The 25,559-nt window shown below is 40.8% G+C and overlaps 2 protein-coding genes and 1 non-coding gene across 5 annotated transcripts; all 3 read left to right on the forward strand.

Moving 5' to 3' along the window:
• The first annotated feature begins 2,560 nt into the window (after positions 1-2,560).
• Positions 2,561-4,106, forward strand: LOC146375878 (uncharacterized). Its single transcript, XM_084945161.1, has 2 exons — positions 2,561-3,073; positions 3,307-4,106. Exons 1-2 carry the CDS (start codon positions 2,702-2,704, stop codon positions 3,466-3,468), a joined length of 534 nt encoding a protein of 177 aa, XP_084801287.1. The 5' UTR covers positions 2,561-2,701; the 3' UTR covers positions 3,469-4,106.
• A 1,637-nt stretch (positions 4,107-5,743) lies between these two features.
• trpm6 (transient receptor potential cation channel, subfamily M, member 6) lies at positions 5,744-25,487 on the forward strand. Of its 3 annotated transcripts, none has more exons than XM_084945694.1 (40): positions 5,744-5,843; positions 6,655-6,734; positions 6,925-6,963; positions 7,593-7,848; positions 8,088-8,301; positions 8,558-8,682; positions 8,814-8,985; positions 9,081-9,255; positions 10,589-10,712; positions 10,794-10,866; positions 11,000-11,100; positions 11,752-11,886; positions 12,538-12,591; positions 12,903-13,037; positions 13,157-13,282; positions 13,430-13,698; positions 14,692-14,920; positions 16,097-16,249; positions 16,376-16,531; positions 16,658-16,786; positions 16,887-17,138; positions 17,248-17,422; positions 18,284-18,398; positions 18,477-18,673; positions 18,774-18,906; positions 20,102-20,540; positions 20,858-21,515; positions 21,823-21,914; positions 22,085-22,187; positions 22,434-22,480; positions 22,598-22,662; positions 22,759-22,784; positions 22,901-22,951; positions 23,094-23,159; positions 23,267-23,565; positions 23,688-23,770; positions 23,847-24,052; positions 24,154-24,205; positions 24,324-24,436; positions 25,115-25,487. In XM_084945694.1, the coding sequence occupies exons 1-40, from the start codon at positions 5,826-5,828 to the stop codon at positions 25,207-25,209; spliced, it is 6,030 nt and encodes a 2,009-aa protein (XP_084801820.1). In that variant the 5' UTR covers positions 5,744-5,825; the 3' UTR covers positions 25,210-25,487. The 3 variants fall into 3 exon arrangements, with proteins under 3 accessions (XP_084801820.1, XP_084801822.1, XP_084801821.1); XM_084945696.1 differs by having other exon boundaries at positions 7,593-7,782; XM_084945695.1 differs by lacking the exon at positions 5,744-5,843 and adding an exon at positions 6,454-6,510.
• Positions 15,553-15,635, forward strand: trnal-cag (transfer RNA leucine (anticodon CAG)). Its single transcript has one exon. It is a non-coding gene; the product is annotated as a tRNA-Leu (tRNA).
• Positions 25,488-25,559: the final 72 nt, after the last annotated feature.

A 25,559-nucleotide genomic window follows, 5' to 3' on the forward strand; every position in this document is an offset into this window, starting at 1 on the left:
AAAATGAAAGTTTGACCTTATTTGAGGTCAAACATAGTTTTAAATAGCTCTATATAGCACTATTTTAACCTTCAGATCAATCTATTGACCTTAAAGGAGAGGTCAGAGGTCAAATGTGACATTCTATTTATAATCTTTATAAAGTGTCCCAAAAAGTTGATTCTGTTTATCTCGGTGTAGTATTTTCAGTGTGAGAAAGGTTTTTGTCATTAATCCAAGTGACTTCTTTAGTTCAGCTGACTGCAGGTTTCCCCAACCTTTAAACAGTACATCTCTATAATGACTGAAATTAGCACCAATGACTAACAATATGGTGCATGCTTTCTATATGTTGACAACACACATGACACTTGTCATGTAAAAGGCTTTTCTGTCAGTTTTCGACCAATAAATCATTGAGCTGACCTTGAAGACGTTGGTGGTTGTAAGCAAGATTTTAATGGATTGTTATCGTCAAAACTTTTTGAGTTATTGTTTTTACAGACAGAATGACACACGCATGCAAACGCTACCAACAACATAACCTCCTTGGCGGACGTAATCAATACTAGTGACCTGGATCCACTGGCATCCATACATGCCCATGGCATACCATTGGCTCCACCATGACAGATGATGTGGTATGCTTCAGGGCTCGTTCTCCATACTTTTCTCAAGATTATAAGTAAATCTTGGTTTCATGTGTCCAGATATTTTTTCCAGAACCACACAGGCTCTTTTAGATGTTTTCTGGCAAAGTCTAATCTGGCCTTCCTGTTCTTGAGTGTAACCAGTGATTTGCATGTTGTATTAAAGTCTTGGTATTTTCCATTCACAAAGGCATCTCTTGATTAGTAGTAGCATTTGACAATGACATTCCTACCTCCTTGACAATGTTCTTCACTAGGATGGATGTTGTGAAGGAAAACATTCTGTGATCAACTTAGTTGTGTTTGGCAGGCTTCCATGTCTGGCCTGTGCGTGTTTTTGTGTTGCTGATTTTAACGCTCATAAAGTGTCTCTCAGAGGTTTATTTCGGTTTGTCAGCCTAATGTACTCTTTCTCTTTGGGCTTTATATTGAGAGTTCCAGTGAACAGCTCCCAAATGCAAGTCCAAAACTTGGAATCACCTCCAGATAATTTATCTCTTTAATTTATCATGTAATAACAAGGGAACCAACCTCACCTTGCCATAAGACTGCATCATAAAAAATTGTCCAATCAGTTTTCAGCCTCTAAAAAATGGAGGACTGTATAAAAACAACAGGCTCTCCTAAATTATTAATGCTGAACTTTTACCAAACCCCGTGAATCTGAAGGCCTGCACTTCAGTCACATCTCAAGTGTTTCAGCTGAAAGATGTTGAAGGACAAAGATCATGAGGTCAAAACAGAGCAGAGATATATGCAAAAAGCACAAATGTTCGGTGACAGTTAAATATCAAATAATTAATAATCTGAAATTAATAATAATAATAATAATAATAATAAACTGAATCAATTATGTTTTTCTTTACGTGACTTGAAATGATGGATACATTTTAGGTGTCTAAATAAGTTACACCAGGCACAGTGCTGATAGTATTTCATAGGCTTGAAGATAGTTACAAATAGAAAGCTATGGATTTTGTTTTTTATATCAGCCTTGCAGACCCAGCTAGGAAAGCAGTGCATTAAGAGAGGTTGTAATGAGAAATGAGACAGAATGTGAGCACATTTAGACCTAATTTGTGTGACTGGTCAATACTTTTTCTCTGCTTACTTGGGAGCTTAGGTTGTTCTTTGCAATCAGTGGTTAGAAATAGGGGTCTGATGTTTAAGGAGTAGCATGGGTCAGATAGCAGGCCAGTGAAAGGCTCTATCCCGTTCGTCACGCTCTTTGAGGTGTGTTCATACTCTTCAAATAAATAAATAAATAAATAAATGAATAAATAATTTTTTTTATTTATACAGCACCTTTCAAGACAGAATCACAAAGTGCTGCACATAAGATTACAAGTCATAAAAAGATTTAAAAAAGAGAAAATAAAACAGGCAAAAAAATGAACCAAATGCAGTTTTAAAAAGGTGAGTTTTGAGTTGTTTTTTAAAAAAACAGCAGTTCTTAATGTTTGGGGGAGAGAGTTCCACAGTCTAGGGGCCACAGTGGCAAAAGCTCTATCACCCTTAGTCCTCCTCTTAGTATTTTTTAAAGCAAGTAAGCCCTGATCAGATGACCTCAAAGACCTGCTAGGGACATAGGGCTGTAGCAGATCAGGTAGGCTGGTGCCAGTCCGTGCACAGCTCTGTAGGTCAAGACCAGGATCTTAAAATTGACTCTAAATTTAACAGGAAGCCAGTGTAACTGAGATAACAACGGTGTCACATGTGAGTACTTGGAGGATTTTGTCAAAAGCTTAGCTTTCCTCACCCGGCGTGGTCTGTGTTTTTGTGTCAGTGCACATATTTTCCTGAGCCCTGATGTACACAAACCAATGAGTATCAGGCAGTGCTGTAAATTGCAGGAAGTAGATGAAAGTTAAGTGATTGGAGACTGTGTGCTCTGGGCGGGGCTAGAAAGCAGTGCTCTATTCTGATTGGTTCTTTGCAATAATTCTACTACCGGTGCTCCTCGTTTCGAGATCGTGCATCACTAAACACGCTCCTGCGCACTTTCTGTGTTATCCAGCAATCACAGGGATTTCAGGTTTTCTGTGCACATCGGTGGCGTACCGGCAGACTGCATGGCAAAGAGGCGCGCCGAGGACACTCTGCTGCACAACTCTCCCTCCAAGAGGTGTTACCGCTCCCTTTGCGCTGTTGACATACAGACGGAGAGCATGGCTCCGTCCGGGGGCGTGAGTCCGCCGTCCCTCCTGGCTTTGCTGGGCACCCGCTGCAGAAAGAGGCCGCAATATTTCGATGAAGAAGAGACCGCTTCTTATCGCAAGACTTCACACTGCGATGCCAGGAAGCGTGCAGTAAATGTTTTGGCGGTGCAGACGTCTGGAAGTTTCCAGGACCGTCGCAGCTCCAGCTCAGTCACGAGCTCCCAGAAACGACCACGAGAGGACAGCGAGGAGCCAGATACCGCTGTTCCCAAATCTAATGATAAAGTAAGTTATTGAGAATATAACAGAAGTCGGGGATGTTCACGGCAGTTTTAGCGACCTTGCAATACAACTGAATTTGGTGTGATTACAGTGCGTGTCCACTAGATGTCACAATTTACACATTCTAGACTTGTTTTTAGTGTACCAGTGAAAAAGGGGACTGGTCAGCAGGTAACAAAATGTTGCCACGTAGTTGCGTTTGGACGTTACATTTCTATCTGTCTGTTCCCTTTCAGGCTGATGAGGACGCAAACACTGAAGACTGCACTTACAACTCCTTCCAGTATTGGAGGGTGCCTTTACCTGAGCTTGACCTTTCACTGCTAGAAGATGCAAGCGACCACTCAAAAGAAAAAGACAAGTCAAAAGCATCTTCTTCTGACGCCATGGAGACTTGAAGATGATTGGTACAGCGAGGCCTATTGAAAGCTGCCTCTTCCCGTTTAAAGCATGGGAACATGATGAGGACAATGTGATGTTCTTCAGCAAATAGAGGCATCAAGAACAGGTTACTTGAAATGCATCAAGGTGAGATGCGATAACCGAAACCTGCCAAGGCTGCCCCTGTAGAGCAATACAGGCTTTATTTATTTTATTTTTTTCCCCTTAAATGGAAAACAGTCTAATGCAAGATTTCACAGACCTAAGTGGAACTTTTTTCAAACTTTTTATAGATCCAGCAGCTTTGTGTGACCAGCATTTAGACAGCCTGATAACAGCAGTGACTGATCTCCCGTGTTCAATGCTGAGTCCTTACTTTGCAAACCTACAGTTGAGTAGGATTATATAAATATGTGTCTAACTAATTAGAGATCTAATTAAAGATGTATGCTTGGTCTGCAGATAATAGTTGCCTTTCAGAACAAATTTGGTCCAGTTGTGTAGGGTTGCACTTTTTAAATTGTGTGACTGAACTGTAGATGTTTGTTGGTTGTACATTTATTTAGTACACATCTGATTGCCAGTTAGAGCTGGTTGTTACATGACTTTGTATTCATTGGCAATAAAAAATATATATTTGTGACTTTTCTTTTAATTGTTTGGTTTTATTTATGGTTTTATCAACAATAATGCTGACCACCCTCTACACCACATACTGGACAGGAAGCGGAGAACCATCTGTAACACATTCATACCACATGTATTCACATTTTATTAGGTCTGAAATATTGTGGCCAAAATGATAATCATGATTATTTGTCACGATTATTCAAAGAGTGACAAAAAAAATGTTTTATTGCACTGTATTGCTTTCACATCTGTTAAGGTTTTTGTGTTAACATTCAGCTGGTCCTCAGCTCTCTTTGCATACCATTTCTGTTTGGTTAACATCAGTTGTGCAGGGAACAGCTGTGGTTGGCGTATCCAGGCAGGTGGTCAGATGCTGCATTATAAAGCACTTTGGTTTTAAATTTAAAACAGTGGACCGGGCATCGGATAATTGTGCAGCCATAGGCTGATGTATGCACAATTACAAGAACTGAGCTGAAAATCAGCTGCAATGGCTCTGATGCAGTGATGAATCTTCAGTTGACTGCTCCCTCAAGAGGCCACCACAGTGAAACATCTGCTTCTATCTGACCCCATCAAGAGCATCCTCTTCTGTCGCACCAACCCTGCATGTGCTCCTTCACTACGTCCATGGATCTTCATGGTCTTCTTATGTCTTGCTGCTCCTCTTTCCACATCCTTTGTCCAATGGAGTGAAAAATCAAAATTTGAAATTTTCTGTAGAAATTGCCATGAGAATGCAAAGAGGAGGGCAGGAGAGGGGTGTAAAACATGACCGAGGCTGTGTCATGTTTTGAGCTGCAGTTTAGCCAATGGTGTTGTGGAGGTTGTCAAAACTAATGCAATTATGAAAGCACAACAGATTTTGATTCACCATATATCACCATTTGGAAAGCATCTGATTGGCAGTGGGTTCATTCTTGCATGATGATAATCTCAAACACATGTCAGTACGGTATAAATATACCTGAAAAGAAACCCACACTGGAACACTGTCTTTCGTGGATTGGCCTCCTTAGACCCCAGACCTCAACAATACTGAAGCAGTGTGGGATCCTGGTGATAGAGAACAGATCAAAAGGCAGAAACACCTAAAGACCAACTTTGAATGTGCTTCAAGAACCCTGAAGAACTGTTTCTGAAGACTACTTGAAGAAATTACAAGAAAGTTTGCCTAAGAGAGTTTGACTTTGTGTGTTTGGACGTTTCAATAAAACTGAACCTGCACCTATTTCTAAATTTCCTAGCTAAATATAAATATTTGAGGGGTAGCTCAAGATTTATCTATCTGACAGACATCTGCCATATATTATTATTGTTATTATTAATATTAATATTATTATTGCAATGGAAAACTTGCTCTTCTGTCCTGCCCAAGTGTACAACCCTGTTTATTTCACTGCCAGGTGTTTTGAGCCTCACTGCCAAGTGTGAAACTTTGCTTGAGTCAGAGCTGATGACGACACTTTAGTATGATTTTTGACTCACCAGTGTCCACTGTCACCAGTCACCACATTCCTTCATGAGAAAAGGGGGGAGACCCTTATTGCCTCAACCATTTCCTAACTGACAACTTAAGGAGGTGAAAAACTCCTAACCGAGCTGGAGGGAGGAGGCCATGAACTCCCCAAGGCTTCCTGGAAACCTGCCCTTTGGACCAGCGACTGATTAAAGGGCGCTCAGTCCTTGTCGGGAGAGTAATGATGAAGCGGAGTGTCTTTGCTAGCCTCGAACATGTTTATAAATGAAGTTTGCAGCCATGGTAAGATATATGCTAATATTATATATATATATATATATATATATATATATATATATATATATATATATATATATATATATATATACTAAGTAGGTCAGCTTATTTCCAACAAGTGTACTTTTTACGAAATGTGAACTTGAACTCATGAGAAATTTGAACAATAGTTCTCTGTTACCGGTTTGCTAACAGTGATATTAGCAGCGCTTAGCGGTGATTTTAAGTTAGATAAAACGAGTAATAGTAATAAACTTTTAATGAACTAGTGTAGTAACATAACACGGGTGTTCATTGTGCATAAAACGTGTTAAACTGTTGGTCCTGCTGCTGCACAATGGGCGGTTTTATTTAGTGCATATAAAACTGTAACAGCTCCATTTCGGCACTGTTTACTTCGCTAACCGTGTAGACTAATCAGAGGAAGAGGATGTGTAGGTCTTTGTATGTGCTCATGTTTCCTGAAAGCAGTTCTCTCCCTGCAGTGAGGCCATTGTTAAATATTCCTGGGAAACATGAAGGAAAGTTTACTGTGAAGGGGAAGGAGGGGCTGAGTGCTGCAGCTCAGGGTTTTGGTGTTTGCATTTCAGCTTTCTGTGATGGGGAGGGATCTACACTTACTACACTGTTTGCTCAGCATGTGATCGACACTAAAATGAGCTTCACTGAGAAGGTCACTGATAAACGCGCTTTTTATTTCAGGACTAATGTGCTTCCACTTCCTAGAATATGAGTCAATAAAGAAGACAATATAGTGCTTAACAGCTCCAGTATCTGTGTGCTGTAAGTAAATATTTTCTGCTTTTCTTTTTTTTAGTCCAGAAAGTGTTGGATTGAGGAAACCTTCTTCAGGAGAGAGTGTGTGAAGTTCATCCCTTCCTCTTGGGATCAGCACAGGTAAACTGGGATCTGATTGCACTGATTAGCTTTTATGATTCTGAGAAGAAACACACAGATTGTAGTATAACATTAACAGCAGCTATTTGAAATAACATTTTTCTGAGAGCAGAACTATTTGGCATGTAGCCCTTACTTCCAGGAATAGCAGCCATGTGGATATTTTGATAACGCTTCCTGTCTCTTTCAGATGTATTCCAGTATGCCACGTTTGCCAAAATTTGATAAGGTATCACTGATGAATTGTGTGCTGAAGATGCTGTCCTACCAAAAGTCTTTCTTATTTTCTTACTACATACTTCTGTATTGTTTTCTCCACCCTCATTCTTTCAGCATTTCATCATGTCCTTTTCTGCCTTTTTTCTCCTACATTTGCACTGCACCGTTATGGGGAAATGGCTGGAAATGTGTGATTTTCATGGTCTGTTAAATGATAACAACAGCCAGACATAGAAATGTGTACTCAAGGGCAAAGGGAGGTGGAGAGGAAGTGTGGGATTTAGAAAATAAATGGAAGAATCACTGAAGGCTGGTTTAAAAAGTCCAGATGGATTTCTTTCATCTTTTAGGGCTTGTCATGCGCCTGCATATTATTATTGCTTATTAACAACCCTGCCTCTATTTTGAGGAGCTAACATGTAGTCAAGTGTCACTGATAATTTTGTTACTGTTTTTTGGCCTCTTCCCTATTATCTAAAAGCAGACTATCAGAAATAGCTACTTAATTTAATTTATTTAAAATCAACAACATTATGCTAAAGTGTTGTAAAAGTATGATTGAAGTTAATCATTCTAAAAAATTAATTACCTTACGATGCTTCTTCCTATGCATCTATGCAATGTCGTTCTATTTGCTAGATGTTGCTGCGGCCGCCTGATAGGGGAACACTCTTGGCAAGACTCCCTTCCTCCATTGTCCCTCTGTCCTGGTCCTGGACAGGATGTGGAAGAGGAGTGGTCCATGGAGCGCCACACCAGGGCCAGTCCCACAAATGCCTATGGCACCGTAGACTTTGAAGATACTGCCACACGTGTCTGTCGAGCCAAGGTCTGTGAGTTTACCAGCTCTGTGCGTGTCTCTAGGCCAAAGGAACATTTTTTCAAAAGTAAAATGGTAAATGTACACACGCTCAAGAGACTGCTTCAAATATAGCAGCAAATGCTTGCACTCTGTTAATAAGACCTAGATTTTGATGGTTGCGTAAAGTTTGCTTTGCTATGATGTAAGCAGGCTTGGTCGCGATGCATGAAAGCAGAGATGCTATCTAATGTAGTGACAAAACAATCGGCTCAGCAGCACCTCAGAAAAGTACAAAGAGCTTCTCAGTTGGAAACACTTTCATGTTTTTCCAGTATGTTCGTGTTGCTGTCGACTCTAAGCCAGAAGCATTACTCCAGCTGATGTTGAGGGAATGGCAGATGGAAAGACCCAAGCTACTGCTGAGTGTCCACGGAGGCTCCGAAAATTTTACCTTGCCACCTAAAGTCAACCAGGCCTTTAGCAAAGGGCTGATCACTGCTGCCCTCAGCACAGGGGCATGGATTTTCACCGATGGCATTAATACAGGTAAGTTTTACAATTTTTTGTGGAGTATTATTTTCTGCCTATCTCCAGTTAGTGACTGGCAGCAATCTCATTACTTACATCTGAAAAAAAACTATGTTGATCTGTGTTCTGTTTCTAGAAGGTTCAGTTTTGGTTAGTTTCTGTTAGGTTACATTTCTGTATGGCGTGCTGTTGTAAAAGTACCCCTTGGATTTTAGTGCTTTTGTTCTTATTGTGTATTTGCTGTGCATTCAGCTACTATTTGCATGCCCTCCAGGTGTGTCTAAATATGTAGGTGATGCAGTTAAATCCTTTGGAAGCCATGACCTGAGGAAGAGAAACACAGTTGGCATCACACCCTGGGGAGTGATTGACAACAACATGGACCTTATAGGCAGAGATGTCAGTACTGAAACTGTGTTTTTGCACGTTACTTCATTCCTCACCACATTTTTTTGATATATGCAGAGTACCATATCCCACTGCGCTGCTTTACTTTGTCTTTGACTCACACTGATTCAACATCGCTTCAGGTTTTCAGGCCTTACCAGCCTCTGGGAAACCCTTTGAGCAAGAGAGCCTGTCTCAATGGTTTCCACTCCCACTTCCTGTTGGTGGATGATGGAACGCTGGGCAAGCATGGCTGTCAGCAAGGCCTCAGGAGGAAGCTGGAGAAGCACATACAACTACAGAAGATACATCCCCGTGGGTGTTTTTGCGCAAAAACTAACAAAAGAAACAAAATAGGAAGCACACAGATTTGACTGAAGTCTTATCATCATCTCTTCTCTTTTTTCCAGGACTGAACCAAGGAGTGCCTGTGGTGTGTGTGGTGGTGGAGGGAGGTCCTTCTGTGGTGTCTACAGTGTTGGACTACGTCAGCACTGTGCCCCCTGTGCCAGTGTTTGTGTTTGAGGGATCAGGCAGGGCTGCTGACCTACTCGCCTTCTTACACAAGCAGACTGCTGTTGACAGGTACAGTACGTAGGTTGGTATAGGCCTGTAGTGGATGCATAGCAGGGTCTTTTTGAGCCAGCTGGTTTAATAAGCAAGCATAATTTATACTTACGGCAAAGTGGAAGTTATAACACCTTCTTCATGAGTATTGGGGCATATTTTAAGGTGAAAAAGAGAAAAACGGGCAAAGGGAGAATCTCCCCTTTACCGTTATATCATTAGAGTGAATAACTGTAAACAGATTTAGCACTTTTTTAATCAATTTGAGCACTCCAAAGTACTTTCCTTACAACAAGCCTCATTCACACTCCAGTAGATGGATCGCAGAGTTCAGTATCTTGCTCAAGGATACTTCAGTGTGAAGGCTAGGGGAGTCAGGGATTGAACCACTGACCTTCCAATTAGCAGATACCTCACACTACTGCCGAGCCGCATATGCCAACTATTTGAAAAGGCAGTTAGACCCCAGCCACATTCTTTGTTTTTTCCTCATCTCAGATGAACCCAAACACACAGTTACTAATATGATCCTGTCCTGCTAACTATATTTGAGTGACGTTTATATTTTAGGAAGGGTTACCCAATAGGTGTATATAAAAACTTGAAGATGATGATGCAATTAATTGATTGTAAAATGAGATAGAAAGTAGAAACTAGATAGCAGTGTCCTCTTAGTGCAAAAAAAGCAAAAGGCTGCTCTGGTAAGCTCATAAATTAGTTTGTTAGACTCTTATTTTGACTCATTTAACATTTACCAAAAAGACACAGGATTACAAATATTAAATTGTTTCAAATGTACAGTATCCTTCCATACATGTACTTAGCCTTTCGCCAATTCAGTCTCATGGGGAGCGGAAGCCTAGCTATCATAGGGTGAGAGGTGGGGTACACCCTGGACAGGTCGCCAGTCTGATGCAGGACTAACATAGAGGAACAGGCAACCATTTGCCCTCATATTCATACCTGTGCGAAATTTAGAATCACCAATTGACACAACTCCACTAATTGCATGTCTTTAGCCTATGGGAGGAAGCCGGAGAACCTGCGCAAACACGGTGAGAACATGACTCCACCTTCTGCGACCTTCTCAGGACCTTCTTGTTGTGAAGCAAAAGCGCTAACATTGTGCTGCCCGGGAGTACACGTTGAACAGCATATTGCAGGCAACAATTTGCGATCACATTCACACCTACTGCCAATTTAGGTGGATGACCTAACAAGCTTTGGACTGTAGGAGGAAGCCAGAGCACCATACAGGGAGAACATGCAATTCCACATGGAAAGGGTCGAGCCGGCCCAAATGTACACTGATTGTGTTTTTATGTTTGTTTGTTTGTTTGTTTGTTTTCAGACCGTTGGAAGCTGACATTAAAGAGAACTTCCTCACCACAATTGGAGATGTGTTTGGAATGGAGAGGACTGAAGCCACTGACCTCTATACTCTCCTGCTGCAGTGTATGGATCATAGACAGTCTGTGAGTAAAGCAGCCTCTGGGGCATGTGTGTGTTGTGACTGAGGACACTGACTACTAAATCAGTGTTTCTTTGAACAACAGATAACCATCTTTGACTCAGAGTCAGATGACCAGATGGCACCAGATGCTGCCATTTTGACCGCTACTCTCAAGGGTACTTGTTTCCTTCTTAATTATCAAACATTTTCTCTCAAGTGACTTTGATTCATTAACGTGGGACTGGAGCGTTTCTCTTAGTAAGTCAGAAAATCTGAGTTATGTTGTATGTTTTGTTGAATCAAAAACAGGCACAAAGGCCAGTCCGTCAGAGCAGCTGAGTATGACTCTGGCGTGGGACAGGGCTGACATTGCACAGAAAGACGTCCTTGTATATGGACAGCATTGGCAGGTGAGAAAGTCAAAAACAAAGGGAGTTGTTAAGAGATATATTCTAAAACACTTCTTCAGCTGAGAATCAGAGAGGAGAAACACACAGTTTTACTTGTTGCTTAGCAAGGGCAGCTCGGAGCTCTCGCACGAGAGTGAGGGCTCAGGGACTCGCAGCTCTGAGACTGCCCTGATCTTTATTTATACATCAGTGGGTGTTTGACATTGGAATGTGGAGGTGTGTGTGTGTGTGTGTGTGTGTGTGTGTGTGTGTGCGTGTGTGTGTCAGAGTGTGACCCCATAAATGACTTCCCTAAACCTGCTGGTCTGGAAAATCCAACAGTTCATCTATATGTAAAAAAGGCACTTAGACTAAAACTGACATAGCTACGTTTATCCTACCGTAAAACAATAAAAGAAGGTACAACCTTTCCCATGCTCCCAGGATGTGGGTGTGAATGCCAGAGCACTCTGGAATGCACACAAAGCCTTTGCAGACTATTAAGGATCGCACATCCTATCACTACCATATGTAAACTTATATTATTAAAAGATTATACTGACTACTAAGTACAATTTTCTATTGACAGGAGTCATTAATGCAAAACTGTAGTGCAATTGTTTTCCATTAAAGAAAAAAAGGAGATATGTAAATTATTTTTTACTTGTGTAGGTGGGCTCCTTGGAGCAAGCCATGCTGGATGCTCTGGTGATGGACCGTGTCAGTTTTGTCAAAATGCTGATTGATAACGGCATGACTATGAGCCGCTTCCTCACAGTCGATCGCCTTGAAGAGCTCTACAACATGGTTACTATAATATCTTAATATATCTGCTTTAAATATTTAAGACACTTCTTTTTTCTTATTTGTTATTCATCATTTTATTAATCAAGGAGAACAGTACAATTAATTCCGTGAAATATATTTTTCAGAAAATAACATTTACTCACTGGAGTACTTTTGATTATCTTGGGGTATTTCCTCTTGCGTTTGGCTTTCACTTTGCTGTGCAAACATACAAAATCCCTTTATGTTTGTTTCTCTTTCTCTTGAATTTCTCTCACAATTCCCATAGCTGCTTTGATCCAAATCTCAGTCACTGTAAGTGTTTTTGCACCAGGATCTCTTGTGTTTTGTGGTCAGTTGCATCCAAAATATTTTCCCAGTAGTTGGTTTAGGATGCTTCTAAAATCACAGAGCTCTTTGCCATACATTCACCCTCAGCTTTCTCTATGTTGTCTTTATATTTGTGTATAAAAGCCTTTTCACTTATTCATAACGCTGGGATAAGTAGTTCCTTAAAGAAACAATTTGATATTTGTGGAGCTGTGATTGCATGTGCATTATGCAGCCGTTAAAAGTAACTAGTAAATTTGGTTTGCTTTGATTTTGCGCTTTGCATTTTCTCTTAACTGTCATTTTCTTTTTTTATATAATTTTACAAAATCCTCCCTGCAGGCACAAGGGCCAACAGCCCGCTTCTTGCACCACCTCGTTGAAGATGCAAAACAGGTGAGTTTTGATATTGAGAGTAGCTGTAGGTGCACGTCTAGCTTCCCTTTCCCTCCCGAAAAAAGCATTGTCAGCATATGTTGCTCCAAGACCTGTTCAGCATTAAAGAGGCCTTTACAGATGTGCAAGTTTCCCATGTGCACTAATGTTCCTCCATAGCATTGCAAATGCCAGCTTTGGAACTGTGCACTGACAGCAACCTGGGTGGTCCCTCACCTTTTCTGTGTTATAAATACTGATTACTGTAGCAGCCACATTTACATGTACACAGTATATGTTTATTTATCGTGTTTGTATGTGTTTGTGGGGAGACATCCCTTCCTGCAGGTTATCGTCTTTCGATCATTGACATGGGCTTGGTGATAGAATATCTCATAGGAGGAGCATACCGCAGCACCTACACACGCAAACAATTCAGAGCTGCGTACAGCCGATTGCACGAAAAAGTGAGCAATGATTGTATTCTTTTTCTTTGCCCGCTGCACCCTGATAAAAGCCATTTAAAAATCCTTTGGTTTAATGACTTTTACAGTTTTCATACAAATGCCTGTTTTGATGCCTGTAGAATGGTAGACGAGACAGTTCAGCCACCTTTTCTAAACTCAGACATGGACTGATGCCAAGCTCTACGAGGAACAGGAGCCTCCAGGACCTGCATTTCTTTAGGACCGCCCAGCCTTACAAACGCAAGGTTGGTTTAGAGTTATTTTTTTAAGATTTAGATTAACAGTTTCTAATTTTTCTATCTGTTTTATGACAAAAAATCTCACATTCCCATCTATTGTTTTTTCATTTCCTTGTCCCTTATTTTTTTCATACATCTAACTTTTTCTTCTAGGAGCAAGATGTGTCACCCAGTACCAGTGGGGAGGTGTCTAGTCCAGGCCTTGATGATGCTCCACTGCTGGTTCCTTTCAACTTCAATGACTTGTTTGTGTGGGCAGTCCTTCAGCAAAGGCAGCAAATGGCACTGTTCCTGTGGCAACATGGAGAAGAAGCGCTGGCACGTGCAACAGTGGCCTGCAAGCTTTACCGCTCCATGGCCTTTGAAGCACGTCAAAGCAGCCTGGATGATAACATTATAGAGCGATTCAAGACGTATTCACTGTGAGTGTCATTGAACTGTATGACTTATTTTAAACAAGCAGTGATCCATTGCTTATTAATAGCAGTGATACACTCTGAAAAAGTGGCACATAATGGAATACCTTTTGAATTTCCATCTAAGCTCTGGTTTTCTCTCTTCTGCTGAAATATGTGATGTCATCGTGTTAAGATTTAAGTAGCTCTCTAAGCCTGTGTTGTGAGTCTAGCAAGGGATTTAAAATGTCTCCAACTTAGTTGAAATAAATCACTCGAGTATAAGACAGTGGCACCAATTTTAAATGAATGCTAATTTATCCAGGACTGACTGCCCAAGCAAATTCAAGGGTATACTGCATGATGCAAAAATAAATCTCCAACAACTCAAAATGTCATCACAGTGACTGCAGGTAACTCTGGTGTCAAAGTGCCTGCGTCTACAGTCGGATAGATTTTGACATATTTGACCTGCATTTAAGGTGCTGTCTAAGAAGAACATTAGGCAGAACTACAGTTTCCCAGTGAACACAGAGACAGAAGCAACACGTTTGACATAATGTGCTCTGGACATACAAATCAAAGATGGAGTTATTTTTATTGAATTAGAATTTCTTGCGGCCTTTGAAGCGTGGTGGAAAGGTTATGCTTTGGGGACTGCCTCGGTCTCACAGCAACTGGGCAGCTTGCAGTCATTGATTCAGCTATGAAGGATATATTAAGGATAAGGTGTGTCTGAAACTTTGGTTTAATTTGAAGCTGACCTTGAATGGAACAGCCTAGGCAATATCCAGACTGGAGTCTCATTGAAATGTTCTTGGAAGATTTGAAATGCAAGAAACCTCCAAACCTTTTATAGCTGTGAAGCACTGTTACCATGCAGTACACTTTTTTCCCCTCAGGACTTCATGTTACTTTGTATATGTGAAGATATGGGTACAATTTTTTTTTTGTTCTTTCATATTTTTATAATTATCACAGAGTTGACATGCACATATCTCTTCTGTCTTTGTGTGTCAGTGAGTTTGGTAAGCTGGCGGTGGATGTGTTAGATTGTGCGTTTCGTCAGAACGAGCAGATGGCCATGAAGCTGTTGACTTATGAGATGGAGGCATGGAGCCACTTCACCTGTCTGCAGATGGCTGTCTCCTCATGTCACAGACCATTCGTCTCACACTCCTGCACCCAGACTCTCCTCACTGATCTCTGGACCGGTCCACTTAACATGAGAAAAAACTCATTCTTGAAGGTAAACCTTGCAGATAAACCAGATAAAATTCATATTTCAGTGTCATTTAATTGCATCACTGCAAAAAGAAAAATAAAGATAGAAGGGTACAGGGTAGGGGTGGGCGATATAGCTTCAAAATTATACAAAAATATTTCAGCAGAATTATAGAAAAAAATAGTGAATATGTCTTATCAGCAATTGCAGCTCACAGGATGCAGCATTTTTAGTCCATGAAGGGCATGTTCCATCTTTCTTTTCCTATTACCTGCTATCATTGATGACTGACTAGCTAATTCAAAGTTTGAATCTCTTGCTACAAGCTGGTAGCAGCAGCAGTATTATAATGTCATAGTGCTGACACAGCATTGTATATAATGACACAGCACAAGTCAAATGTAAGCACAAAACTATCCGAAATTAAGTAGTGCTTATAGCACAACTGCTTAACACTTAAGTTTAACAAAAAAGTAACTTAACCTGTTAACTTGACAGGAGCCTGCACAGTATTGTTGTAAGATTCCACAAAAGCAATTAAATGTGACTGTCTCTGCAAAAGCTTGCCATTATTTCTAATATATTTATTGCAATGTTTCAGTCCTGTTGACCTTCATCAGGTCCCAGATTCTAATTTAGAATCCATTAGTCAGGAAGCCAGGATGGCCGAGCGGTCTAAGGCGCTGCGTTCAGGTCGCAGTCTCCCCTGGAGGCGTGGGTTCGAATCCCACTTCTGACATTGCCTGTTTGCATAATTTCCTTAGGGATAGTATTCTGGATTAAACATATTAGCAATAAATGAGGTAGGGTGCTGCAGTTACATTTAACTGTTGTCGATTTTGAATTAGCATTTTGTCACATAATGAAGTTCTGCCTGGGATTTGATATCTAGGGTCGAACTTAAAGCCATGTTTTTCCACTCCAAAACCACATCGGTAATTTTCATTCATTGTTACATCTTCCTGTCACGTAGAGTGTAGCTAGGGAGCGCTTCAGCCATTATTTGCTGTTTTCTTTTGGTTCACAAATCACCAGGTGCTTTCATCACCCCCATTAAAGCCTGGTTGTGCTAAACGATTGTGTTTTTACCTCAAGTGTTGTTTTATTTTTTTCATAGTTTGCAAAGCAGTATGTTTTGTTGGAGGATGTTTAAGTAGTCAGACATGCTCTCCTTTTTTTTTTTTTTTTTTTTTTTTTTAGATCATTTTGAGCCTTCTTTTGCCTCCTGCCATCCTACTTCTGGAGTTTAAAAGCAAAGCTGAAATGTGTCACGTACCACAGACACACGAGGCAATGCTGTTTGGACTCGACTCAGTCAAGCCAGCACCAGGCACCAAGGGCTCTGATCACATGGTACAGTAGGAGTGCAATACTTTCAAATTTCAACTGGCTAATATCTTACAGTATTTCATAGTATTTCACCTCACTTGTATGGTTTTCTTTTTTTCTTTTTTTTTTTCATTTACTCTACCCATGCAGGGTAGTCGTGATGCAGAGCAAGGACTCTCTTTCCAAGACAAACGTGTTGGTCCTGTGTCAGAAACCATGTCCTCTATAACTGTGCGCTGTGTTTCCTGGATCACAACACTCTATGATTTCTACACAGCTCCTGTTGTCAAGTTTTGGTTTCACACGGTAGGTTTTTTATGTTAGTTAACACACGATAAAACATTTCTCTTTCTCAAAGTGCATCATGCAAATGATTATTATACATTGTTCTCATCCTTCTGTCTGAATGTCTTTTCTCTGATTCAACTGTAGATGTCCTACTTGGCCTTTCTGATGTTATTCTCCTATGTTGTCCTGGTGAAGATGGAGGATCAACCCAGTGTTCAGGAGTGGCTGGTTATAGCATACATCTTGTCAACTGCAGCAGAGAAAACCAGAGAGGTCAGAGGTTCAGTTCTTAGCAGAATATATTAAAAAGTGTTACAGGAGAACATAAAATCACAAGTCAGTAGTAATGTAAGTTTCTATCTTTTGTAATTAGATATTAATGTCTGAGGCAACAAAACTGAGCCAGAAGCTGAAGATTTGGTTCTCAGAATACTGGAACATATCAGATTTCATCGCCATCCTGCTTTTCGTGGCCGGACTGGCAATGCGTTGGCACTCTGATCCCTACCGGACAGCAGGGCGCCTCACATACTGCCTGGACATCATCTTCTGGTTTATCAGGGTGATGGATCTGCTGGCCGTTAATCAGCATGCTGGCCCTTACCTCACCATGATCACTAAGATGGTGTGTACAGACTGCACAGCACTCACTGGAAACATAAAAAGTTGAGAAGTGTGTGTGTGTTTTTTATTTTTTTTATTTTTTAGTAACCTCTCCCTCTCTCTGTGCCCAGACCAGAAACATGTTTTACATTGTGGTGATGATGGCAATAGTGCTGCTGACCTACGGAGTATCCAGGAAGGCTGTCCTGTCACCAGACGAGGAGCCATCATGGAGCCTGGCTCGAGACATAGTCTTCCAGCCCTACTGGATGATCTATGGAGAGGTCTATGCATCAGAGATAGACCGTTAGTGGCCCAATAACACTAGATACTTATTAACCAAAGGGTTTTTTTTTAAGCAGTAGAATTTAACCTTTATGATTTTTGCATTGCCCTGAGTTCTTGGAAATACTGACTCGAAGATTGCTGCAAGGCTAATTTGTCACTTATCCTATTCCACTTGAATTAAGGTCATTCAAACAGTCTTACCTCACAAGGTGAGCTTTGCTTGACTCACCTTTGTATTGCAGTGCTTGTTATTGACTGCAGCTGAAAGGAGTTCTTTGTTTCAGAATTTAGACAACTTCACTTATTACAGGGGCTGATTCTTCGTGCATAAAAAATATGCTGCAAATAACAAAATCACTTAAAATGTAATTGGTATAAATGACTAAGGGAGTTACAGTACATGCAGGTCCTTTTGCTGCTTTTAGTTGAAGGTGTAACTTAGATTGTTCAAAAAATAAAGTTTGGATGCTTCCAAAGAGCTATGTCTGTGTCTTCCATAAGAAGAGCAGTAAACAAATCAGTGCAAGGTCTGTCACACTTTACCCTGTAAACAGTGCCAATTCTCTTACTTTAAGATTTTTTTTAATGTACTCTGCTCCAGCGTGGATTTAGGCGATCTCGGTTGCTTCTGATGTCTCAGACCGACTGAGTGATGTTAAAATCTGAGCTCTGTGTCGGCTGTACCATATGTTGCAAGACTCTGTGCCCTTTTCTTGTCCCTGTAGTTTTCTATGAATCTGGTTCTAATTTAGCATTCATGATGCAGAAGGAGATTCATACCAAGTCTCTGCTAGTTTTTGTATGATGAATAAGAATAAAAAAAACCCAAAAAAACTATTGCACTGTGTGTAAGATCTGCGTATTTTTGTGTGTCAACAGCATGTGAGAAAGATGATTCATGTCCTCCTGCATCCTTTCTTGCACCATTTCTCCAGGCTGTGTATATGTTTGTCCAGTATATCATCATGGTCAACATCCTCATCGCATTTTTCAAGTAAGCATATTGAAAAATCTTAGTTTATAGTAATTGTTTGAGGGGCTACCCTTCAATAAACCAAACTCTTGTTAACAGCAACGTCTACTTTGACATGGCATCAACATCCAACAAGCTGTGGAAGTACAACCGGTACCGCTACATTATGACCTATCAAGTGAGACCGTGGCTGCCACCGCCCCTAAACCTCCTCAGTCACATGGACCTGGGTTTGAGAGCTATTTACAAGAAATTTAGTGGCGACGCTGAGCGGGAAGAGAGAGCCTCTGGACTTAGTAAGTACCACAGCATGTTTTCTGGAAAGGAAGAAAATGGTGATAGTTTAGCAGCTATCTCTACACTTGTCACTTCTTCCATCTCACTTGTTTTTACTAGAGCTCTATCTGGGCCACGAGGATCGCAAGAAGCTGCATGAGTTTGAGGAGAAATGTGTGCAGGCCTATTTTCATGAGAAGAGTGAATGCCCGCTCAGCAGTCAAAAGAACAGGATCAAAGTCACAGCTGAGAGGTAGGACTGCAAACAAGGGGCTTCTCATTTCTTTTGTTTTGTCCGATTATTTAAGATGAGCTACCAGCGCTTGTGTGTTTCTGCTGGATCTGTGTCTTGCTCTCCAACCTGCCATATCACTATGGCTGGAAACTTTGTAGCCTTGTAAATTTGTCTTGTTTGGGAGCCATGCACAGGATCATTGCTTTGATGTAGAGTTCCTTTTGTGTCCGATGCAAGAGCCAATAGATTATTTCTTCTATAACACGAACAATCGCTCTGTCTGTCATCACATTGTTAAGTTTAATATTGATAAGTTTGATAAGTATAATAAATAATGAGGTATACATACTGTGCCAAGATGAAAGCAGTTAACTCATGTAACTAGATTTAAATGAAGTATTAGAGGCGCATTAAGATAAAATATTATTGTTCATTTTCACAATAAAGCCAAACTTTTGAGATTAAACTTATTATTATTTTGAGAATATGTGGAGATTAAAGTTGTCATTTTAAGTCAAACAACTGCGATGGCTGCTGCACCCATTGCAAACATTGCAAATTGCCTTGTGTAGAAGAGTTACTGAAATACCTTGATCAGTTTTCATATCATGTCTTGTGATACAACATAAACCCTCTTTACTGCAAAAGGGTGTAACCATTGATTTTCTTGCATCTGTCATTGCCAGCTGTTTCATTTTTGCATAAATCGGGGCTTAAACTCTGGTTTTTCCTTCTGACCAGATGCAGCTTTCTGCGTTAAAACTGCATTTCTGTGCTTATCACCACACCGTGTTTATGTATTTAAAAATAAATAATTTCCTTGTTACTAAAACCAACTCTGAAGTATGATTTCACTAACTCATCTACACAAGACATTATGTAGAGGGTTTAGCAGCCGTGGCAGTTGTTTGACTTGAAACGATAACTTTAATCTCCATGTTTCAAAGTACTTTTTTAATGTGCCTCCAGTGCTCCTTCTTACAAACAAGTAAGTAGGTAGATTCTTAAATGTTTATTTACTTTGTCTCACATACCAGCTTATATATAGCTTGTGCTTGTATTGTGATCCTACTAACACAGGCTTCCTTTGCCTTTTGTGGTGTGAATTTACAGCTGAACATGTGGCTGTGTTTAGTGTACAAAAAGCATTTAACGTCAGTAAATAAATCGTAAAAACGTCATTCACCATTTTTGCTCATATTTGTTCCATCAGAACAGAAGAGATGTGCATGATGGTGGGGGAGGTTTCAGAGAAGGTCAACTTCATTCAGGATAGCCTGTCAGACTTAGACTCTCAGCTCGGTCATCTCCAGGACCTCTCTGCTCTGGCTGTGGACACCCTCACTCTTCTTTCTGCATCCAACAACCTGCATCAGGAGGAGACACGCCTGGCTCAGTGTCGGCTCATTACAGCATCCCAGCACGCCATCCCTCACAGCTGGACCCTTCCATACAGAAGTGGAGCAGACGGTGATGCGGCTAATATACAACGATTGGTGGCCAAGCCGTATAAAAGTACCCCGCCTTCATTGCTAAAGGGCTACACCTTAGCAGGAAATAGACGGGAATCACAGGAGTGCCATGTAGGAGTTAGGGGAAGCAGGGGAGGAAGATATGGACACACAGAAGAACCAGAAGAAAGGGCAAGAGAGGTGCTTACTGTTGTCTTCTAGTAATGTTGTTTCACAAGAAGGAAAGAGAATGCACTACTCCCTCACACTTAATTGGAAATACAATGTTTTGATCCTTAAACGTTTGTCATGTTAGACTCTTTGAAAGGAGAGGTAGTTGTTGCAAACCTGAACATGGCCTTTAGGGGGAGACAAGCTAAAAGAGATCCATAAAGTATCCATAAAGTCCTTATTTTAATGTGATGTATTCTCTTCACAGCTTTGTGACATTAAAACTAAATAACCACTGACTTAAAGAATTTAAAATACTTTGTTAATCACTTATTTTTTTCCCATAGGATCATCCATGTGAGAATCAGCAGGGAGCTTCTGACCCAGGGTCTTGTGCGTCCCTCTCCCACTTTAACAGTGGAGGATTTTCTTCGGTCAGAGATCAGACACCCTGTGAGTCCTGTGAACCATCCCAGTGTGGGTCTCCTCTTTCTCCCAGAGGCTTGGAGTCACTCCATTTTAAATTCTGGACTTGTGAGCCATATTTGTTTACCAGTCAGGAAGAAACATCCATGGAAGAGGAGGATGAAGTAGAGGAAGAAGGAGAAGAGAAAGAGGAGGAAAAGACACAGGAAGAACCACCTAACATAGACGTGCACCGAGCCTCCAGCAGTGCTTTTCTGTTCGACCCACAAGACATCTCAGAGGGTTTGACAAATCCTGCCTTTTCTTGTGATGATATTCAGCCAACTTCTCGGTCCAGAAATTCCAACCAGTGGAGAAAACCCATAAAATCCCCAAGGTGGGCATGTTTGTCGAGGGACCGTCCGTATGGCTACTGCAGATCTTTGTCATCCAGCATGGAGAATATGACTTTCGCTGGAGCACCCCTCAGCCCAACCAGGGGATCCTTTCCTTCTCTCAATGAATCAATGAACAATGAGAGTTTGCTTGGTAGGAGGGGTTTAAAGAACAATACATCACTAAGATGCAGCAGGAGCCAAGGTATGATAACGCATGGGTTTGAAAATCAAGTTAATCTTTGGACGCTGATGGTTTAAAGCAATGAGTTTGCATGAAGAGCTTTGTGATATGTAGCACATGCAAATCTTAACAATTTTGCAAGTCAGAACCAACAATGTCATAAAAGAACTTTAAGGGTCATTCAGGTCATAAGCAGTCATTTTCTCTGTATCTTGCCCCTGATGAAAATGATCAAAAGGAAATTTTGAAAATCTGTGTGTACCTTGTCTATTTTTTTTATCATGCATTTACACACAATAACAGATAATGTACTTCTGTGTTTCTGCAGAGTGGTCCAAATCATCTGACTTTACTCAGGTCTTGGACAGCAAAGGCAAAAACAAAAAGACCGTGAAGATACGAGAGAGCAATCTAGATTTGGTAATATGAAAAAAGTTGTGCTCCTCATAGCAGAGGATCAGTCAGATGCAAAACATGGCACAAAGTCATAAAACTAAATCCCTGCTATCTTTGTGAATGGGTTTTTCATTTTCGTTTGGTGGTTCTTTACAGAGAAGCTTTTCCATCTCTTTATTTGTTTTGGAAAATAGAGAGCCATGCATTCCCAGTTGTCTGATGTCAGCTGGGGAAGGCGCCGGAGGTTGATAGGAGAACCCACAAGTCGGTCGGCTTCAACCAGCCTCAGTCAGCTCAGTAAGACCTGCATTTAGATAGAGTACATGTTGTATTTGTACCCAGAGCTTTCAGAGAGCATCTGCTAGTATGCATCACTCTGCTTCCTCTGCATGTATGTACAGTAGAACAAGAAGAACGACAAGGGTTGTTTTTTCATATTAAAAGAAACAAAGTTTGATATGTATATGTGCGATGTTTAAATTATCAACCACTTGAAGTTTCTCATGTTTTACTTAAAAACTGTTAATATCAATATTTTTTCAGATTTTGAACAACTGGATTTGCTGCAGAAACAGGTCTTTTTGCATCAGGTAAAGATGTGGTAAAGTGTGGTAACAATATTTTGTAATTTGTGGTAACATTAGCGATAGTAATGCTAAAATAATTAGTGTAAAATATGTCAGTGTTCTTGCTTTGATTACTGGTAGGATGTATGGAGCCCCACGCACTCAGCTTGGAACAGCTGGGCCAGGTCCATGAGCCGCAGGTCTTCGTAAGTCTCCTTTCTTTTTTAGCCTTCCAGATTTACCCTGAATTTATCGAAACTTTTTGCTTAAACGTAACAATGTCTTCTTGATGCCTGTTGCAGAATACAGAGTGGCATTTCAGCTGAAGGTATTTCTGGACGTACAGATTGAATACATTTTCTGTAACATGTGGTCATGTAGTGTCTGTTATAGTGAGATGTATTTGTTTTGTTTTTTAATGCCCTGTAATCTTACCTGCTGCAGCCAAGAACTCCTCATTCCAGTCCACTGACAGTTTGTATCCACACTACTCAGGTATTTACACGATCTGCAGAAAATTATCTAAATTAAATAATAGATCCTGAAAGGATCATCTATTGTGCATCTATTGTTTTTGTGATTTCCCGTACATTAGCTCATCTGTAGTTTTGCCTGTATCGTGCCTGTGTGTTAACAGCTGTGGAGAGAAACAATTTGATGAGACTGGCTCAGACCATCCCTTTCACTCCTGTCTCAATCATGGGTAACTTGCTTGTTTGATTTAGGATTTATTTATTTTTTCATTACTGTTGTTTTACCCCCAAAATCCATTTCTGTGTACTTAATCAAGTTTTTGAACATTCTCTGTAGGAGGTGAAGAGGTGAGCATTTACTCTCTGGAGGAAGTAGCCTCTGATGCTGACCCTGAATCCATCTCAGTCTCTTCCTGGTCATCACGAGGCCTGTCTGCAATCCTTCAGCCCCTCTTGAGCGAAGAAGGCTCTTTGGATGGGGGCCTCCGGCAGGGCCGCCGGGTTCTCTGTACATGGGCAGAACAGGATGTGCTCAGACCCGGTCTGGTATACGTGGTGAAATCTTTCAGACCAGAGGTGGTTCGTGTCTGTAAGAAGTACTTCCATGGTAGCACAGCACTGCAGCTTTGTTTAAGGGTAAATCTTTAAAGTAATCAAGGATTCGTCTACATTTGCTGGTTAGCAAATCTTTTACTTTTCACAGTTTTGAATTGCGTTTCAAGTACTTCTAACACTATGATCAATTTTTGTTTGTGAAGGAGATACAGCAGCAGAGAGCGGCCCAGAAGATGATGCAAGTGTTTAACCAAGTCAAACCTGATGATTTGCACCACTCACCAAGGTCACTATTTTATCTTTCCTATGTGTGTGTGTTAGGTGTGTCCGTGCATTTAATAACTGTCCCTTCTATCCACCAGATTTCTTGACGTGTCACTGGTCCTCTGGCATTCTAATGGTCAGTGGCTGACGATTGAAAGGAACATGTCTGGTGACTTCATGAAATACAACAACAACACGGGAGAAGAGATCACCCCCTGCTGTTCACTGGAAGAAATGCTTCTAGCCTTTTCCCACTGGACCTACGAGTACTCACGCAGAGAGCTGCTGGTGCTCGACATACAAGGCAGATACTTTTACTTTACTTTGCATGTTTGTAGTCGCACACGTGAGATGTTGAGTCTTTTTTTTTTTTTTTTAAATCTGTTCCTTTATTCCTTTTGACAGGAGTGGGAGAGGAGCTGACTGATCCGACAGTCATTATGGCAGAGGACCAGAGGTGCAGTAACCATTTCTGCTATGCGTATAAGTGATATTTATATTCTCTGATTTTAGAAATTCACATTTTATCCCATATGTACTGATGAAAGTCTGCACTCTGACTGACTCTGTTGCAGTGTTAGCAGGGGTGAGATGCTTTTTGGACCTGATAATCTTGGAGATGCTGGCATCAATGGTTTCCTGCAGAAACACTCTTGCAGCACCTGGTGCCACAGAGTAGGTCTAAAAGGTCAGAAACATACAAAACCTTGTCTACTGTTTTTTTCTGATCCAGTGTGTGACATGTGGATTAGCATTTCATTGTATGTACCTGTTTTTGCACATGTGTGCATACATGCCTTTGTATGTCACCTCGGTGTCGTCACTCAGGAGGCCAGCTTGGCTCAGAGAGAAATCCCCAGCAACTTCAAATAAAGACGGCACACACGAACAGCCAGCTAATTAAGCTGCGAGTGTTCGTTTATTTCTATAACAACAGTAGTGTTTGAGGCATGAGGGAGGGCCCGTCTTTGTGCTGAGCGGCCTTTGATTATGTATTAATCATGTCTTTGTGCTGGCGATGTGCTGCTGAGACATTAGCTTTGATTAGCTATTAATTAACGTCTCTGGGTAGACATGATACCGGCATCTAGAGGATAACTGCGCGGAAAGAAACTGTGCTCACAAACAAACAAGCCCAGCAAACAAACACGCAAACACTCAGACACAGTTGTTTTGATATTTCAAAGGTACGTTGTGTTTCCTCTTCCTCTTCTTGTGTCCTCTCCAAGATTTCACCAACAAATCAAACCAAATTATTTATGCTGGATGCGTGGATTTCCTCCCAGGCCTGTCAGTATTCTCTTTCTTGTGGTAATGACTGTGTTATTGGAGCGACATGTCACTAACTGATGTTTCTGTTGTTCAGATTTAAGAAACCATCCGGACAGCTGCGAGAACAGCACTGATGCGGAGCCAACGTCGGGGACAGAAGAGCAAGAAGACGATGAAACCAGGAAGTGACCTTTGACTCAGGAAGTAGGGAAAAGAAAGCATGGGAACTTTTATAGGTGTCTTCCGTAAACACAAGTTCTGCCTCTTCACAAAAGATCCTTGATAATACCAAAGATTTTGCACTAAGGATGTTTATAGATTTTCAGGGTTAATGAAGGAAAAGCGGTAATCAGAAAACTTTATATAAAAAGATAAAAATATAACTTGTTATTTAACTGTATGTGATAGAAAAAACTGTAAAATAAAATGCAGTTTTTGTACTATTTTTAGTTCAGTATATAACTAATAGCTGTATTTTCTCAGGAGACATTATGGATTAATCTGATATATAATATTATGATTTGTATGTGAGTTAGAAA

Source organism: Perissodus microlepis, chromosome 12, assembly GCF_051167445.1.
Source record: "Perissodus microlepis isolate ML-2025 ecotype Zambia chromosome 12, ASM5116744v1, whole genome shotgun sequence".
In the NCBI taxonomy this organism is placed as follows: domain Eukaryota; kingdom Metazoa; phylum Chordata; class Actinopteri; order Cichliformes; family Cichlidae; genus Perissodus; species Perissodus microlepis.